General features: G+C 43.4%; 1 protein-coding gene across 2 annotated transcripts in view; it reads right to left on the reverse strand.

The window, feature by feature from the left end:
• Positions 1-17,802, reverse strand: part of OTOP1 (otopetrin 1) — a 50,663-nt gene that overhangs the window by 23,323 nt on the left and 9,538 nt on the right. For both annotated transcript variants that reach the window (XM_073237854.1, XM_036990948.2), the window contains exons 2-3: positions 3,730-3,866; positions 578-636 (exon numbers count right to left, since the gene is read on the reverse strand). In XM_073237854.1, coding sequence (XP_073093955.1) covers positions 578-636; positions 3,730-3,866 — 196 coding nt within the window. The remainder of the gene's footprint in view (positions 1-577; positions 637-3,729; positions 3,867-17,802) is intronic.

Consider the following 17,802-nt stretch of genomic DNA (forward strand, 5'->3'; position numbering starts at 1 on the left):
TGTCATTTCAAAGGCACTGGAGAGTTTTCTGTTCCTGACTGGCACTTTATGATGAGGGACTTTTCTATAAAGCAAGGACTGGCCCCTTTCTTCAGCTGTATGTGCGCATGTAGGACTTTCCCCCATGACGACAATACCTTGCTTTTAGGTAATTCACCCCATTATCCTACAGATTCCTTCCCTTGATCCTCACATCACCTCCAGAGAGAGATGGATGGAGTAATCATGGACCAAGCACACTGAGTGCTTGCTATGCACCAGGCACAAGCTTTACATCATTCAGTCTTCAGACGTTGGTGTGCTAATATCTCCATTTTATAGATGAGGAGACTGAGGATCACAAAGGGGAAGCGCAGAGTGAAACTGCAACCGACATCCCCCTGCTTGCAGGACTGTGCCCAGGAAGAGGCTAAGGCAGGGGTCTCTTCTCAGGGCCATGAGTGAAGGAGTCACTGGTCAGGATGGAGAGGAGAGCTGCTCTCACTCTTATAACCCAAGCAAGATGGCAGTGATGAGTTTTGTTTGTTCCAAGTGAACACCAGCTTCAACATGTGAGGCAATTATCCACGATTCTTACCTTTCCAGTGTTTTGAAAGACTGGATGATATCCTTTGCATGCCCCCAAAGAAAACAGACCTAGACGGGAATGAAGGAAGGAGAGAAAAACACATCAATGGGAAGAGCATCATTACATCTGCACCCTTGAGAAGCTACAAAACTTTAGGAAAAGGTGTGGGAAAATACTGGGGACATCAGTGACCTCCCACCCCGAGAACGGCAAGTCGCTATCCTCATCTCAGGTGGCAGTGCCATTCCCCAGTGAGGACAGTGCTTCGGGAGCCCTGGGGTGAGATTCTGGTGAGGTCTCCGGGTTTCGGAGGAAATGGTGGCAAGGCAGATGGCAGACGTCTGCCGTGGGAACATGGGAGGTGGCGGCCTGGCTGTCCTAACCGCTGTGAACCTGCTCACATGCGCAGGTCAGGCTTCATCTAAGAAAAGGCCAAGGGCAGTTACTGTGCCAGGGGCCAGAACCCAAATTTTGAGTGCTTTAAAGAAAACAGAATTGCTTCTGGCTGGCCTTCTATTTCATTCGGTCACATACGCTGTGCAGCCCCCAGCATGCACTCCCTAGTAGCAACACAGGGTAGGGGCTGCTGGGTGGATGCTGGGGTGGGACCTGTGTGCCAAGCCTGGCGACTTTGGCCTGTGGCAAGATGGCGAACTTCTCTACATCTGGTTTCCCGTCTGTGAAATGGGGATGATAGCAGAACCTACCTGGGAGGGTATTGTGGCCATTAGCCTTAATCAAGCACTCACTGCAAAGTGTTTTACACACATCAGCACCTTTAATCCTCCAAAGGACATCATGAAGTAGGCACTTTACAGATGAGACCATGAGGCCCAGGGAGGAAAGTAATTTGCCCGAGGTCACACTGCCGCTGTGAGCCAGGGCCACGGGGATTGACCCGAGACCGTGCTTAGAGGCCCGACACTAAAACCGCCCCCCAGTCTGTGCCCATCCCCCAGCTCTCCTCCCTGTCATGTGGAAAGGCTACATATCCCCAGAATGCCCTCTTTCAATGGTCTCTGATGCACCACACCCCTCCTTCACTGACAACTCTGGGGCTCTCCCCCGGGCAGAAACCACCCTGCACCTCAAAGCTGGGGACAGGCCCTCGCACATCACTGGGAGACTTTGGTCAAAGCATCGAGCCCCGCTGCCGTCATGGTCTGTCTTTGTGGATGCCTCCCCATCGTACTGAAACCTCCGTAGGGTGCAGAGAGGAAAATGACTTGCCCAAGTCACAGCTGCTTCTCCTCCTCCACACAAGCCACCCTGGAAGTCCATGAACTTGGTCCCTGACACTGGCATTGCTCAGAATATTTCTGGGTTCCCATTTTAAGAAGCTCCCTGTTTAAGCTCAGACCATGGCTTTTCACGCCGTGTTCCCAGTACCGAGAACAGTGTTTGCTGGTCCAGCGGGGAAGGGAGGAGGGAGGTTAGTTCATTCTCCCTGGTCTCACGAAAGCTTTCCACACTGACAATGCTGTCACCAGGAGTCTCTGTCACCATGGGATCTGATTCCCCAAAATAAACAGCCAGTTACCTCTTATATTAGTTTGCTGGTACCTCCATAACAGAGCACTACAGACTGGCAGGCTTAAAACAACAGAAATGAATTTTCTCACACTTCTGAAGGCCAGAAGCATAGATCAAGAGGTCAGCAAGTTGGCTGCTTCTGAGGCCTCTCTCCTTGGCATGCAGATGGCCTCCCCAGTTGTCCTCACACTGTTGTTCCCTTGGGTGCCTGTGCCCCAGTCTCTTCTCATAAGGACCTCTCCTGAGTCCTGTTGGATTGAGGCCCACCCATACGACCTCATTTAGCCTCAGTTACCTCTGTAAGGACCCTGACTCCATACAAGTCACACTCTGAAGTGCTGGAGGTTAGGATTTCAGCGCATGAATTCGGGGAGGGCACAGTTCAGTCCAGAACAAATCTCAAATGCAAGGTGACCCCTTCAAACTAGTCCCCCAGGAAGCTGCTGGCCTTCCACCGTGCTACCACAGAACCAACCAGCTGCCCGGCTCATTTGGCAAAAAGCTTCAAAGAGCTTCGCTGGTGAGAATGTGTTTGATCTCAAGAAACATCCTAAGATCATCAAGAGCTGTCTGGCAAGTTGCCTGGGTGCACAAACTGGGGACCACCTTGGACAAAAGATGGAGTTCAAAATTGGCATCATTGGCATCCTGGGGGTGGAAAATTGGTCCTAAAGGATGTTCTTGAACTGGGAATCCAGAAATATTTGAACAATAATAGTGTCCATGGACCAAGTTCATGGCCTTGTATGGAGGAGAAGACCACTATGTCCTGACTGTAACTTCAGGCAAGCCATCTGTCTTCTCTGATCTCCAACTTCTTCCTTAGAAATGACCATGGTGACCCAACACCTGTGCTTCTGGAGTTGTTACAAGCATTGCACAAAGTAATAAAGGAAAATACTGTGAATATTCCAAGTTCTACAGAAATATTAACTACTACTTTGATCATTAGAGTAACAGGGATCCCGACTGATACCATTACCAGGGATTCCATCTCAGGATGAAAGTCACACTGGAGATCCATCGAAGATTCTTTTTAAACACAAGATTTTTCTGATTCTAAGCTGTATATTTAAAATTATGTATGTCAAATCCTTATTTCTCAGCCAGACCAAGTTTAACAAGGCTGAGAAAGAACCTCTAATACATTTCCAAAAGATTTTAATCCACAAGTAAGCAAACAAAAAAGTGATTTGATGACCCAGTGGAGTGACTGTAATGGCTTCTGGAGGTGATGAAAATATTCTAAGACTGATTGTGGTGATGGATTCATAGCCCTGTAAACACACTAAACCACTGAATTGTCCACTTTAAAAGGCTGAATTGTATAGCCTATGAATACAGCTCAATAAAACTGTTTTATTAAAATTCTCCCAAGACTTTTCTGGTGAACTCCAGCTTGGCAGAATTTTCTGATGTTTCATCATCACAGGTTCTGCCTCATGGGATCCCCACAAAGGTGGCCAAGGGCACACAGAGTCCCCTCTTACAGTGCAGGCAGCTGAAGGACTGAGCCTCAGAGACAGACTTGAGCTCACCCTACGCTGCCCTCCACATACTCCATTTTAAATCCCCTGGGATACACGTAACAGCAGCCAAGGAACATACATAAATGCCATGTGGTTTACCTGCAATAAAGTATGTACCGCATGTGTAACAGGAAAAACTCCTTCAGTGGCTGATAAACATTCTGAAAATCCAACGAAGTACCCAATTTTAAGGCATCCCAGAATGATGGTAATGACTGCAAACAACGTGATACTCCCTAAATGGGGGATGCGGGGAAGGGGTAGAAACACACACATATGAACGTTTTTTAATATGTACTTTTGTCATTTCAAAATAAATTACATTAAACCCTCACATATATGATCAATGATTTAACAAGGCTGACGAGACCATGCAACGGGAAAGGATAGTTGTTCCAAGTTGTGCTGGGAAATTGGATGTCCACATGTGAAAGAATGAAGCTGGACCCTTACTTCACACCATATACAAAATTAAAGCAAAATGGATCACGACTTAAAAGTAAAACCTGTAACTATGAAACCCTTGGAAGAACTCAGAGGCGAATATCTTCATAATGTTGGATTTGGTGATGATTTATTGACTATGACACCAAAAGCACAAGCAACAAAAGTAAAAATAAATAAATTCAGCTGCATCAAATGAAAAGCCATTTGTGCATCAGAGAATACCATCAACCCACAGAATGGGAGAAAAACACTATTAAAAAATGGGCACATAGGCGGGAGCCAAGATGGCGGCGTGAGTAGAGCAGTGGAAATCTCCTCCCAAAAACACATAGAGCTATGAAAATATAACAAAGAAAAATCTTCCTAAAATAGAGACCACAGGACACAGGACAACATCCAGACCACATCCACACCTGCAAGAACCCAGCGCCTTGTGAAGGGGGTAAGATACAAGCCCCAGCCCGGCGGGACCCGAGCGCCCCTCCCCCCGGCTCCCAGCGGGTGGAGAGAAACCGGAGCAGTTTTTTTTTTTGGCGAGCGCTTTTTGGAAGCCTTAGAGGGACGGGCCCCCGTTGCTGGGGAGGCAGGGTGGCGGGACCGGTGAGGAGGTGCCTGGGAACGGCGCCAGAGGACAAAGAATATCCCGCGTTTCTCCCTGCGAGACCTGGGGGCGGGTGCCTGAGACCGGTGCCTGAGGACGGAGGAGGTCGCGCGTTTTTCCCCTTTTTTTTTTTTTCTCTTTTTGGCAAGCGCTTTTTGGAAGCCTTGAAGGGACGGGGACCCCAGTGCTAGGGAGGCACGGTGGCGGGACTGGTGAGCGGGTGGCTGGGACCGGCGCCTGAGGACAAAGAATATCCCCCATTTTTCCCTGCGGGACCGGTGGGCGGGTGCCTGAGACCGGCACTTGAGGACAGAGGAAATCGCGCGTTTTTCCCCTTTTTTTCTCTCTTTTCTGCGAGTGCTTTTTGGAAGCCTAAAAGGGACAGGGACCCCGGTGCTAGGGAGGCAGGGCGGCGGGACTGGTGAGCGGGTGCCTGGGACTGGCACCTGAGGACAAAGAATATCCCGCATTTTTCCCTGTGGGACCGGTGGGTGGGTGCCTGAGACCAGCACCTGAGGACGGAAGAAATCGCGCGTTTTTCCCCTTTTTTTTCTCTCTTTTTGCCAAGTGCTTTTTGGAAGCCTTGAAGGGACAGGGACCCCGGTGCTAGGGAGGCAGGGCGGCGGGACTGGTGAGCGGGTGCGTGGGACCAGTGCCTGAGGACCAAGAATATTGAGCGTTCCTTCCCTGTGGGAACGGTGGGTGGGTGCTTTTTGGAAGCTTTGAAAGGACAGGGACCCTGGTGCTAGGGAGACAGGGCAGCAGGACCAGTGCGCGGGTGCCTGGGACCGGCACCTGAGGAAAAAAAAAAAAAAATCGCGTGTTTTTTCTTTTTTTTTTCCTTTCTGTTCCCTCTCTCATTGTTGCTGTTGTTGTTTTGGTTTGGAGAGTGCTTTTTGGAAATCTTAAAGGGGCAGGACAGGTCACTTAGACCAGAAGCAGGGAATCTGGGGATCTCTGGGCACTCTAACCCCCTGGGCAGCAGGGAGCACAGAGGCCCCTTACGGAGATAAATAGTCTCCTGGCTGCTCCCCCTCCAACGGGGCTCCACCATTTTGGAGGAACAGCCCCAGCCAGGCCAAGCCCACAGCAACAGCGGAGATAAACCCCAAAGCAACTGGGCAGGAAGCAGAAGCCCTGTCTGCGCACAGCTGCCCAGCACAAGCCACTAGAGGTCGCTATTCTCCCAGGAAAAGGCTACAAACCAACAAGAAGGGAAGCTCTTCCAGCGGTCACTTGTACCAGCTCTGCAAACTATCTCTATCACCATGAAAAGGCAAAACTACAGGCAGACAAAGATCACAGAGACAACACCTGAGAAGGAGACAGACCTAACTAGTCTTCCTGAAAAAGAATTCAAAATAAAAATCATGAACATGCTGACAGAGATGCAGAAAAAAATGCAAGAGCAATGGGATGAGATGCAGAGAAAAATGCAAGAGCAGTGGGATGAAGTCCGGAAGGAGATCACAGATGTCAGGAAAGAGATCACAGAAGTGAAACAATCCCTGGAAGGATTTATAAGCAGAATGGATAAGATGCAAGAGGCCATTGAAGGAATAGAAGCCAGAGAACAGGAACGTATAGAAGCTGACATAGAGAGAGATAAAAGGATCTCCAGGAATGAAACAACACTAAGAGAAATATGTGACCAATACAAAAGGAAAAACATTCGTATTATAGGGATACCAGAAGAGGAAGAAAGAGGAAAAGGGATAGAAAGTGTCTTTGAAGAAATAATTGCTGAAAACTTCCCCAAACTGGGGGAGGAAATAATCGAACAGACCATGGAATTATACAGAACCCCCAACAGAAAGGATCCAAGGAGGACAACACCAAGACACATAATAATTAAAATGGCAAGGATCAAGGACAAGGAAAGAGTTTTAAAGGCAGCTAGAGAGAAAAAGGTCACCTATAAAGGAAAACCAATCAGGCTAACATCAGACTTCTCAACAGAAACCCTACAGGCCAGAAGAGAATGGCATGATATACTTAATGCAATGAAACAGAAGGGCCTTGAACCAAGGATACTGTATCCAGCACGACTATCATTTAAATATGATGGTGGGATCAAACAATTCCCAGACAAGCAAAAGCTGAGGGAATTTGCTTCCCACAAACCACCTCTACAGGGCATCCTACAGGGACTGCTCTAGATGGGAGCACCCCTAAAAAGAGCACAGAACAAAACACACAACATATGAAGAATGGAGGAGGAGGAATAAGAAGGGAGAGAAGAAAAGACTCTCCAGACAGTGTATATAACAGCTCAATAAGCGAGCTAAGTTAGGCAGTAAGATACTAAAGAAGCTAACCTTGAACCTTTGGTAACCACGAATCTAAAGCCTGCAATGGCAATAAGTACATATCTTTCAATAGTCACCCTAAATGTAAATGGACTTAATGCACCAATCAAAAGACATAGAGTAATAGAATGGATAAAAAAGCAAGACCCATCTATATGCTGCTTACAAGAAACTCACCTTAAACCCAAAGATAAGCATAGACTAAAAGTCAAGGGATGGAAAAACATATTTCAGGCAAACAACAGTGAGAAGAAAGCAGGGGTTGCAGTACTAATATCAGACAAAATAGACTTCAAAACAAAGAAAGTAACAAGAGATAAAGAAGGCCACTACATAATGATAAAGGGCTCAGTCCAACAAGAGGATATAACCATTCTAAATATATATGCACCCAATACAGGAGCACCAGCATATGTGAAGCAAATACTAACAGAACTAAAGAGGGAAATAGACTGCAATGCATTCATTGTAGGAGACTTCAACACACCACTCACCCCAAAGGATAGATCCACCGGGCAGAAAATAAGTAAAGACACACAGGCACTGAACAACACACTAGAACAGATGGACCTAATAGACATCTATAGAACTTTACATCCAAAAGCAACAGGATATACATTCTTCTCAAGTGCACATGGAACATTCTCCAGAATAGACCACATACTAGCTCACAAAAAGAGCCTCAGTAAATTCCACAATATTGAAATTCTACCAACCAATTTTTCAGACCACAAAGGTATGAAAGTAGAAATAAATTCTACAAAGAAAACAAAAAGGCTCACAAACACATGGAGGCTTAACAACATGCTACTAAATAATCAATGGATCAATGAACAAATCAAAATAGAGATCAAGGAATATATAGAAACAAATGACAACAACAACACTAAGCCCCAACTTCTGTGGGATGCAGCGAAAGCAGTCTTAAGAGGAAAGTATATAGCAATCCAGGCACACTTGAAGAAGGAAGAACAATCCCAAATGAATAGTCTAACATCACAATTATTAAAACTGGAAAAAGAAGAACAAATGAGGCCTAAAGTCAGCAGAAGGAGGGACATAATAAAGATCAGAGAAGAAATAAACAAAATTGAGAAGAATAAAACAATAGCAAAAATCAACGAAACCAAGAGCTGGTTCTTTGAGAAAATAAACAAAATAGATAAGCCTCTAGCCCAACTTATTAAGAGAAAAAGAGAGTCAACACAAATCAACATAATCAGAAATGAGAATGGAAAAATCACGACAGACTCCACAGAAATACAAAGAATTATTAAAGACTACTATGAAAACCTATATGCCAACAAGCTGGAAAACCTAGAAGAAATGGACAACTTCCTAGAAAAATACAACCTCCCAAGACTGACCAAGGAAGAAACACAAAAGTTAAACAAACCAATTACAAGCAAAGAAATTGAAACAGTAATCAAAAAACTACCCAAGAACAAAACCCCGGGGCCGGACGGATTTACCTCGGAATTTTATCAGACACACAGAGAAGACATAATACCCATTCTCCTTAAAGTGTTCCACAAAATAGAAGAAGAGGGAATACTCCCAAACTCATTCTATGAAGCCAACATCACCCTAATACCAAAACCAGGCAAAGACCCCACCAAAAAAGAAAATTACAGACCAATATCCCTGATGAACGTAGATGCAAAAATACTCAATAAAATATTAGCAAACAGAATTCAACAGTATATCAAAAGGATCATACACCATGACCAAGTGGGGTTCATCCCAGGGATGCAAGGATGGTACAACATTCGAAAATCCATCAACATCATCCACCACATCAACAAAAAGAAAGACAAAAACCACATGATCATCTCCATAGATGCTGAAAAAGCATTTGACAAAATTCAACATCCATTCATGATAAAAACTCTCAGCAAAATGGGAATAGAGGGCAAGTACCTCAACATAATAAAGGCCATATATGATAAACCCACAGCCAGCATTATACTGAACAGCGAGAAGCTGAAAGCATTTCCACTGAGATCGGGAACCAGACAGGGATGCCCACTCTCCCCACTGTTATTTAACATAGTACTGGAGGTCCTAGCCACGGCAATCAGACAAAACAAAGAAATACAAGGAATCCAGATTGGTAAAGAAGAAGTTAAACTGTCACTATTTGCAGATGATATGATACTGTACATAAAAAACCCTAAAGACTCCACTCCAAAACTACTAGAACTGATATCGGAATACAGCAAAGTTGCAGGATACAAAATCAACACACAGAAATCTGTAGCTTTCCTATACACTAACAACGAATCAATAGAAAGAGAAATCAGGAAAACAATTCCATTCACCATTGCATCAAAAAGAATAAAATACCTAGGAATAAACCTAACCAAGGAAGTGAAAGACTTATACTCTGAAAACTACAAGTCACTCTTAAGAGAAATTAAAGGGGACACTAATAAATGGAAACTCATCCCATGCTCATGGCTAGGAAGAATTAATATCGTCAAAATGGCCATCCTGCCGAAAGCAATATACAAATTTGATGCAATCCCTCTCAAATTACCAGCAACATTCTTCAATGAATTGGAACAAATAATTCAAAAATTCATATGGAAACACCAAAGACCCCGAATAGCCAAAGCAATCCTGAAAAAGAAGAATAAAGTAGGGGGGATCTCACTCCCCAACTTCAAGCTCTACTACAAAGCCATAGTAATCAAGACAATTTGGTACTGGCACAAGAACAGAGCCACAGACCAGTGGAACAGATTAGAGACCCCAGAAATTAACCCAAACATATATGGTCAATTAATATTTGATAAAGGAGCCATGGACATACAATGGCAAAATGACAGTCTCTTCAACAGATGGTGCTGGCAAAACTGGACAGCTACATGTAGGAGAATGAAACTGGACCATTGTCTAACCCCATATACAAAGGTAAACTCAAAATGGATCAAAGACCTGAATGTAAGTCACGAAACCATTAAACTCTTGGAAAAAAACATAGGCAAAAACCTCTTAGACATAAACATGAGTGATCTCTTCTTGAACATATCTCCCCGGGCAAGGAAAACAACAGCAAAAATGAGCAAGTGGGACTACATTAAGCTGAAAAGCTTCTGTACAGCGAAAGACACCATCAATAGAACAAAAAGGAACCCTACAGTATGGGAGAATATATTTGAAAATGACAGATCTGATAAAGGCTTGACGTCCAGAATATATAAAGAGCTCACACGCCTCAACAAACAAAAAACAAATAACCCAATTAAAAAAAAATGGGCAGAGGAACTGAACAGACAGTTCTCCAAAAAAGAAATACAGATGGCCAAGAGACACATGAAAAGATGCTCCACATCGCTAATTATCAGAGAAATGCAAATTAAAACTACAATGAGGTATCACCTCACACCAGTAAGGATAGCTGCCATCCAAAAGACAAACAACAACAAATGTTGGCGAGGCTGTGGAGAAAGGGGAACCCTCCTACACTGCTGGTGGGAATGTAAATTAGTTCAACCATTGTGGAAAGCAGTATGGAGGTGCATCAAAATGCTCAAAACAGACCTACCATTTGACCCAGGAATTCCACTCCTAGGAATTTACCCTAAGAACGCAGCAATCAAGTTTGAGAAAGACAGATGCACTCCTATGTTTATCGCAGCACTATTTACAATAGCCAAGAATTGGAAGCAACCTAAATGTCCATCTGTAGATGAATGGATAAAGAAGATGTGGTACATATACACAATGGAATACTACTCAGCCATAAGAAGTGGAAAAATCCAACCATTTGCAGCAACATGGATGGAGCTGGAGAGTATTATGCTCAGTGAAATAAGCCAAGCGGAGAAAGAGAAATACCAAATGATTTCACTCATCTGAGGAGTATAGGAACAAAGGAAAAACTGAAGGAACAAAACAGCAGCAGAATTACAGAACCCAAAAATGGACTAACAGGTACCAAAGGGAAAGGAACTGGGGAGGATGGGTGGGCAGGGAGGGATAAGGGGGGGGAAGAAGAAGGGGGGTATTAAGATTAGCATGCATGGGGGGGAGGGAGATAGGGGAGGGTGGGCTGCACAACACAGAGAGGACAAGTAGTGACTCTACAACATTTTGCTAAGCTGATGGACAGTAACCGTAATGTGGTTGTTAGGGGGGACCTGATATAGGGGAGAGCATAGTAAACATAGTATTCTTCAGGTAAGTGTAGATTAAAAATTTAAAAAAAAAAAAAGAAAGAAAGAAAGAAAAGGGGGATTACTCCTTAACAGGATAAAACTATTGGTAAATCAAGGATCAACGCATGCTTTAAATATCCTTAATGTTGATCACTTAAAGGGTGTCAGATGATCAGCTATGGAGGTACTCTTTTCTGATAATATTCCTTCCTCTTAATTAAAAAAAAAAAAAAAAGCAGTTACTGTGTGCTGACCTCCAATGAGTTCTGCACAGTGGTATAGAGGGCATGTCAAAGTGTGGGCAAAGGGTCTGTTTGTTTCTACGCAGAAGATCAAGGCCTAGCTTGGATACCCAGAAAATGAACTAAGATACGATATGAGGAGGAGCTTCCGGCATCAGCACTCTCTGGAGGACTCGTGCCGGGGGATGATCATCAAAAAGCCTCCACAGGGATCCGGACGATGCTGCGGTTGTGGCTGCATCCAGCCCACCATCTCCTGGACTTGCCATAAGAAGGAGGAGGGAGATGTCTAGGCTGGCATGTGCATACAGTGAGACAACGAATTTGACTGGATCTGTACTGTTGGAACTCAACCAGGAGTTGGGAGGGGTGCAAGTTGTAGCACCCCAAAATCTCATGACTATAGACTATCTATGGTTAAAAGAACATATGGGATGTGAACAGATCCCAGAAATGGGCTGCTTTAATTTGTCTGATGGTTCAAGTACAGTTGGAAAATATCCATCATATCATAGATAAATTTTCACAAATGCCTAGGGTGCCTAAATGGTTTTCTTGGCTTCACTGGAGATGGCTGGTAATTATAGATTTGCTTTGTTTATGTCACCGTATTCCTATTATGTTAATATGTGTGTGCAAATTAGTTAGTAGTTTAAAACCTATACATACTTAAGGTACTATACAAGAAGATATGTCAAAGAAATAATCAATCCTCCCAAGTTTCCTTCATATGCTACATCTATAGCTTTTCTTCTTCCTTCCTAATTACAAACTTTAAATAGAATTCGTGCCTCATATCGAATTTACCGAGTATCATAATTCCTCCAGGTGGTAAAGATACCTCGAGACAAGTGCTGGGCATAGAAGCCACAGGGCATAAATCTGCAAAGAAGTAAAAAGCTAACCTTTGCAAACAATATGGCTTCTCTCTCACTTACCAACTTTACATTTCCCTGTATGGCCCCGGAAGATGACTGGTTAGCCAGAGACGGGTAAGATTCCTCAAGGGAGGAACAACCTAAGACAGGCACAGTCGCAGGGGGGCCATCAGGTGAGAATTTGGGGATCAACAGAGGTGAGGCTCAGAACCTCACCCCCCCTGCTTTGAGAGAAATCTTCTGCATCCGTGGATGTCTTGCTGCCCTTGTCTAGCCTGGATTAATACTTAGTCCATAGGCACACACCTGATCATCTGATCATCTACATTTGCCTTCTTACAGCACTAAACTATGTTTTCTACCTTTATCTTGCATCTACCTACCACTTCAGCATTTTATTAAAAATAAAAATAATAATAATAATAGGAGAAATGTGGGATCAACATATAAATCAAGTACAAAAATCAAATGAATATTCATATTTGACCTGATGGTTTATAGGTCATATTGCATGATCAAAACCGAAAGTTTCTGTGATGACTGCCCTTGTACTGTTCACCATGTAAGAATTTATTCACTCTGTAAGAATTCGTTCACCATGTAAGAACTTGTTCGTTATGCTTCAGAAGATTGGAGACTGACGAGAATTAGGCTTGAGATGGATTAATGATTGTACATTGAGCATTGACCCCCCTATACTGAATTTTATTGTTGTTAACAACCATTTGATCAATAAATATGAGAGATGCCCTCTCAAAAAAAAAAAAAAACAATAGTTTACAGATGAAATCCTGGGGATACTTACAATAAATGAAGAGTAGGGTTTCCATATTCAGCAAATAAAAATACAGGTTGTCCTGTTGAATTTGAATTTCAGATAAACAATTATTTTTTTTTAGTATAAGTATGTCCTAACCATTACACAAAGACGTACTTCTCTAAATATTGTTGTTTATCTAATTTAAATTTTACTGGGCATCTTTTGTTTTATAAGCAACTAACCAAAAGGAAAATGAGGAGCAGCTTAAAAATACAAAAGAAAGTTGTACGGATTGATGAATTAACACTTTGTGGTCAGTGGGAAGCCCTTAATACAGGCCTTTAGACATTGGCTTGAGCAGAGCAATTACAATTCTGGGGTGTGAATTAAATGAGCTTGTTTTGTCTTCTGGGCTTTGGCTTGAAAAATGAAACCTCTTGAATAAAATGCAAAGGGCTCAATGGAAAAAAAAAAAAAAAAAAAAAAAAAAAAAATGGGCACAGGACTCAGACATTTCCCCAAAGAAGATACCCAAATAGCTAGTTAACACATGAAAAGATGCTCAACACATGCATCATTAGGGAAATACAAATGAAAATGACAGTGAGACTCCACCTCATATCCATTAAGATGCCTGCTTTCAAGAAAAGGAAAGAAAGACAGAGGGAGGGAGGGAGGGAAGAGAGACAGGAGGAAAATAACAAATGTTGGCAAAGTTGTGGAAAAATTAGAACCCTTATGCACTGTTGATGGGAACCTAAAATGGTATAGCCGCTGTGGAAAACACTATGGCAATTTCCCCAAAAATGAAAATAGTATTTCTGTTGCCAGGCAGCTGCTTCTGGGGGTGTCCCTCCATGTGCACCAGGTGAAACCTCATCCTGGACTGAGAAGGGTTCTTGATTCGATTGAGAAAGAATTCACAAATGGATCCAAGCAGTGTAGGGAAGGGAGGAATTCATTAAAGCGAAAGTAGGAGAGAATGGCAGCAGCCATGCAGGCAGCCGAGAGCAAGGAAGAGCTGAGGGAGGACACGGAAGGTCATTGAACTCCTGCTCGGCGCAGGGAAGCTCTCTTGCCAGCTCCTAAAGCCAGAGTCACCTGGCATCCAGTGTCCACTTGAGTCTGCACAGTGTGAGAAATAAACGCCTACCACCCAGAATTTGGGGGAGCCTCAGAGCACTGGATGGAGTGATAATATGTTCTGAGAACTTCCCAGGCAAAGAAAATAGATTTTTGGGCAGGCTGTAAAAGAGCATGATCATACACAGCCGCAGTCCTGTCTGGGGCACGCAGGAGAGGGGGACTTGCAGACACAAATCAGAGATCTCAACAGCCCCTCCCTACTTATCTGAAGTAGAACACAGAGAGAAAATGTTGCTTAAGTCTAGAACACAGAATGAAATAGCAAAGAAACAAAGATGCTTACCACTGGAAAAAGATGTGTCTTATTAGTCTCCCAAGAAAACAGAATCGTGGAAGAGAATAGAGATAAAACACTGTAAATCGAGCAGCAAGAAGGCTTTATTTAAGGCAAAGTACACACTTGAAGAAAGGAGACTGTAGGCAGCCTCAGAGAAGAGGCACGCTTAAAGATTTAGGATTCATGTCTTTTAGGGATTTCAAGAATGGGGTAAAGGGCCAGGGGAGCATGGTCTTGACATGTGGTCTCCTGATATCGATCTCTAGTGAGAGATATTTTATATCACCCATAGTCAGTCCTCCAGATACTCTGCAAGATAAACTTAGCACAAGGAATTTAGTGGTCCAATGTTATTGGTCTCCAAGATAGTGGTGACCCTCAAGCACTGGGAACATACCATTTAGAACTGCTCGCCCTGCCTTAAGATAGGGTCGGTTATTGGCTAATTATCATAACATATATTAGGAATCTTACTTCCTAACTCCCTGGTTTTCAAAATGGAACCTTAGCCTTAAGATGTAGTCCTCCTGTTCTCACCACACTATTTATATCTCAGCATTTTTCATCACAGGCAGGAAAAGTTAATCATGATGCTCGTCCCATGTCCCTACCCTGCGTCACTTGCGCAGATTCCAGCAACTCCGCTTGGGGGTATATACTCAAAAGGATCAAAGGCAGGGACACAAAGGGATATTTGTACACCTGTGTTCATGTCATGGCAGCATTATTCACAATAGCCAAAATGTGGAAGCAACCCAAGTGTCCTGCAACAGATACATGGATAAACAAAATGTGGTCGCTCCTCACAATGGAATATTATTCAGTCTTAAACATGCTGACACATGCTACAACATGGATGAATCTTGTCAAGTAAGAAAACTCAGTCATAAAAGGACAATACTGTACGATTCCACTTATCAGGTTCCTTAGGGTAGTTAAATTCATAGACATGGAAAGCAGAATAGTGGCTACTGGGGCTGGGGCGGGGGAGGAGGAAGCATTATATAATGGGGACAGAAGTTTAATTTTACAAGATGAAAGAGGTCTAGAGAGTAATTGCATAACGTGAATTTGCTTAACACTACTGAACTGTACACTTAAAGATGATTAGATTGTTAAATCTGATAATAAATTCTACTACTGGTCTGATAAGCTGAAACTAGAAGGCAATACTGTGTCCTGTTTATCACTGTGCCCATCCCGTGCATATCCCAGGGTGTGACAAATGGTATACATTCAATAAAGTCCAGCCAAATCCACAGAAGGCCTCTAGAAACTTTTCCCAAAAAAAGATCAATCTAAGAGTATCACCATCCTGCTCAGAAATCTCAGCTAAAATGCTAAAATCCTGCTCTGTAAAGAATAAGGATGAGGGGTATGTCAGCAACTCTCTTCTGTCTTTGCAGCTCTTCTGGAAATGTAAAAGTTTTATGAAGTAAAAGGTCTATTTTTTTTTAATGACAGGGGATCTATAGTAATGGCATGGAAAGGGCCTATGCTAGGTGAATTGAAGAACAGAAATATTTTTCAGCGGTTATAACCAGCATGGTTAAATAAAATGTGTTTAACAAAAACAAAACAGACAAAATGTGTGTATGAAAAAAGGACTGGAAAGGAATATACAAAATATATTAAAAAGAAACTTGTAACAAAGGAAATAAGGAAGAAAAACATAGTGATTGTGGGGCTTTCATCAACATCAAAGTTCCTGATCCATCTTCTGGGCCAACACTGCCCGCCATTCACACGTCCTCTCCCACGAAGGGGAGGAAATCAGACAGTGTGAGACACGCAGTATGGCAAGAGACAGAAGGGCATGAGCCCTACCAGTGAGCGATAGCATTACAACTCCAGCCCAAGGAGCCTCCAGGGAAAAGTAACACAATCGCCTGGCGCATTTCCATTGCTCAAAGTCTTATAGAAACAACTGAGTCACATCTTTTTAAATCCTGGAAAGCACCCAGTGAAATCAGAAACGTTGTAAGATGGGAGATTCAACCCTAGTGCTTTGAAATGGTTTGAAAAATGAATGGTTCATTTAGATCACAAAAAAAAGTAGCGAGATGAGGCAAGGCAGCCTGGGTAGCACCGCCAGAGCACAGGCTAGAGCTCCGGGAACCTGGGCGCTGGTCCTGGCTGTGCCCCTGATGGTGTGCGTGGGCTCAGATAAGTCGCTTCCCTGTTCCTAGCCTTAGTTTCCCCATCTATAAAATGAGATTGGTCCACGGCAGTGGTTCTCAAACTTCAACAGGCATCAGAATCACCTTGAGGTCTTGCTAGGACAGAGTGCTGGGCTCCCCAGCAGTTTCTAAACAGGGCTGGGGTGGGGTCCCAAAATTTGCATCCCTAACAAGTTCCCAGGCAGTGCTGCTACTGTTGGTCTGGGACTCCACCTTGAGAACCACTGATCTAGAACATCTCTGCCACTGACATTTCAAGGGCTGTGATAAGTACATCGTATACCATTCACACCCTTCAAGTCCTTCCTTTCTTCATCCACCCATCTATGTATACAACAAATAGTTTGGGGAACTCCTATTATGAATGAGACATTATGAATGAGCCTCAAACTTAAACAAATAAGATTGTGGGAGAAACAAAAATATATATGTACAATATTGTCATAAATTTGGGTATGCACAAAATATAGAGGGAGGGCTAACTGGCACCAGACTTCTCATCAGCAGTACAGGAAACCAGAAGCCAGGGGAAGAGCAGCCAGAGCCACTGCAAGGAAGAGGCTGCTGCTCAAGAACCCTGTTCCCAGCCAAGACGTCACCCACGTGTCAGGGCAGAAGGATATTTAAAGATATGAAGATGCAATTCATTCGGCAACTATTTGTTGAGTACCGCTATAGTCCAGGCACGGTCCCAAGCACTGGAGATGTTTTAAAAGCCAATAAAATAAAGTATCTGCCCTTGATGAGTTTAACATTCTTGTGGGGAAGACACAGAAAATAAACAAATAAGTAATAAACATAGAAGAAATGTCAGGAAGTGCTAAGCGCATGAAGAAAAGTCAAGGAGGGAAGAAGATAGAGGTTGATGATGGGCAGTTAGAAATGAACTCTGAGAAGGTGACAGTTGAGCAGAGAACAGAGGATGGGAGACAAATATCAGCCACGTGACTCATCTGACAAAAGGCCTTAACCGAACAACCAGTGAACTAGGAGAGAGTCTTTATCACTAGGGAGGTGAAAAGAAGAGGAAACAGTTGTGCAACAAACTGCAGAAGATTGGAAAAGTACACGGATGTATATTGGGACAAAGGAGGAAAGGAAGGGTAGGAAGAAAGGAGAGAAGGTGCCAAGTGGGTGGGTGGATGGATGACTGGATGGGTGAATGGATG

The sequence above is a fragment of the Manis javanica genome, chromosome 5 (genome assembly GCF_040802235.1).
Source record: "Manis javanica isolate MJ-LG chromosome 5, MJ_LKY, whole genome shotgun sequence".
In the NCBI taxonomy this organism is placed as follows: Eukaryota; Metazoa; Chordata; class Mammalia; order Pholidota; family Manidae; genus Manis; species Manis javanica.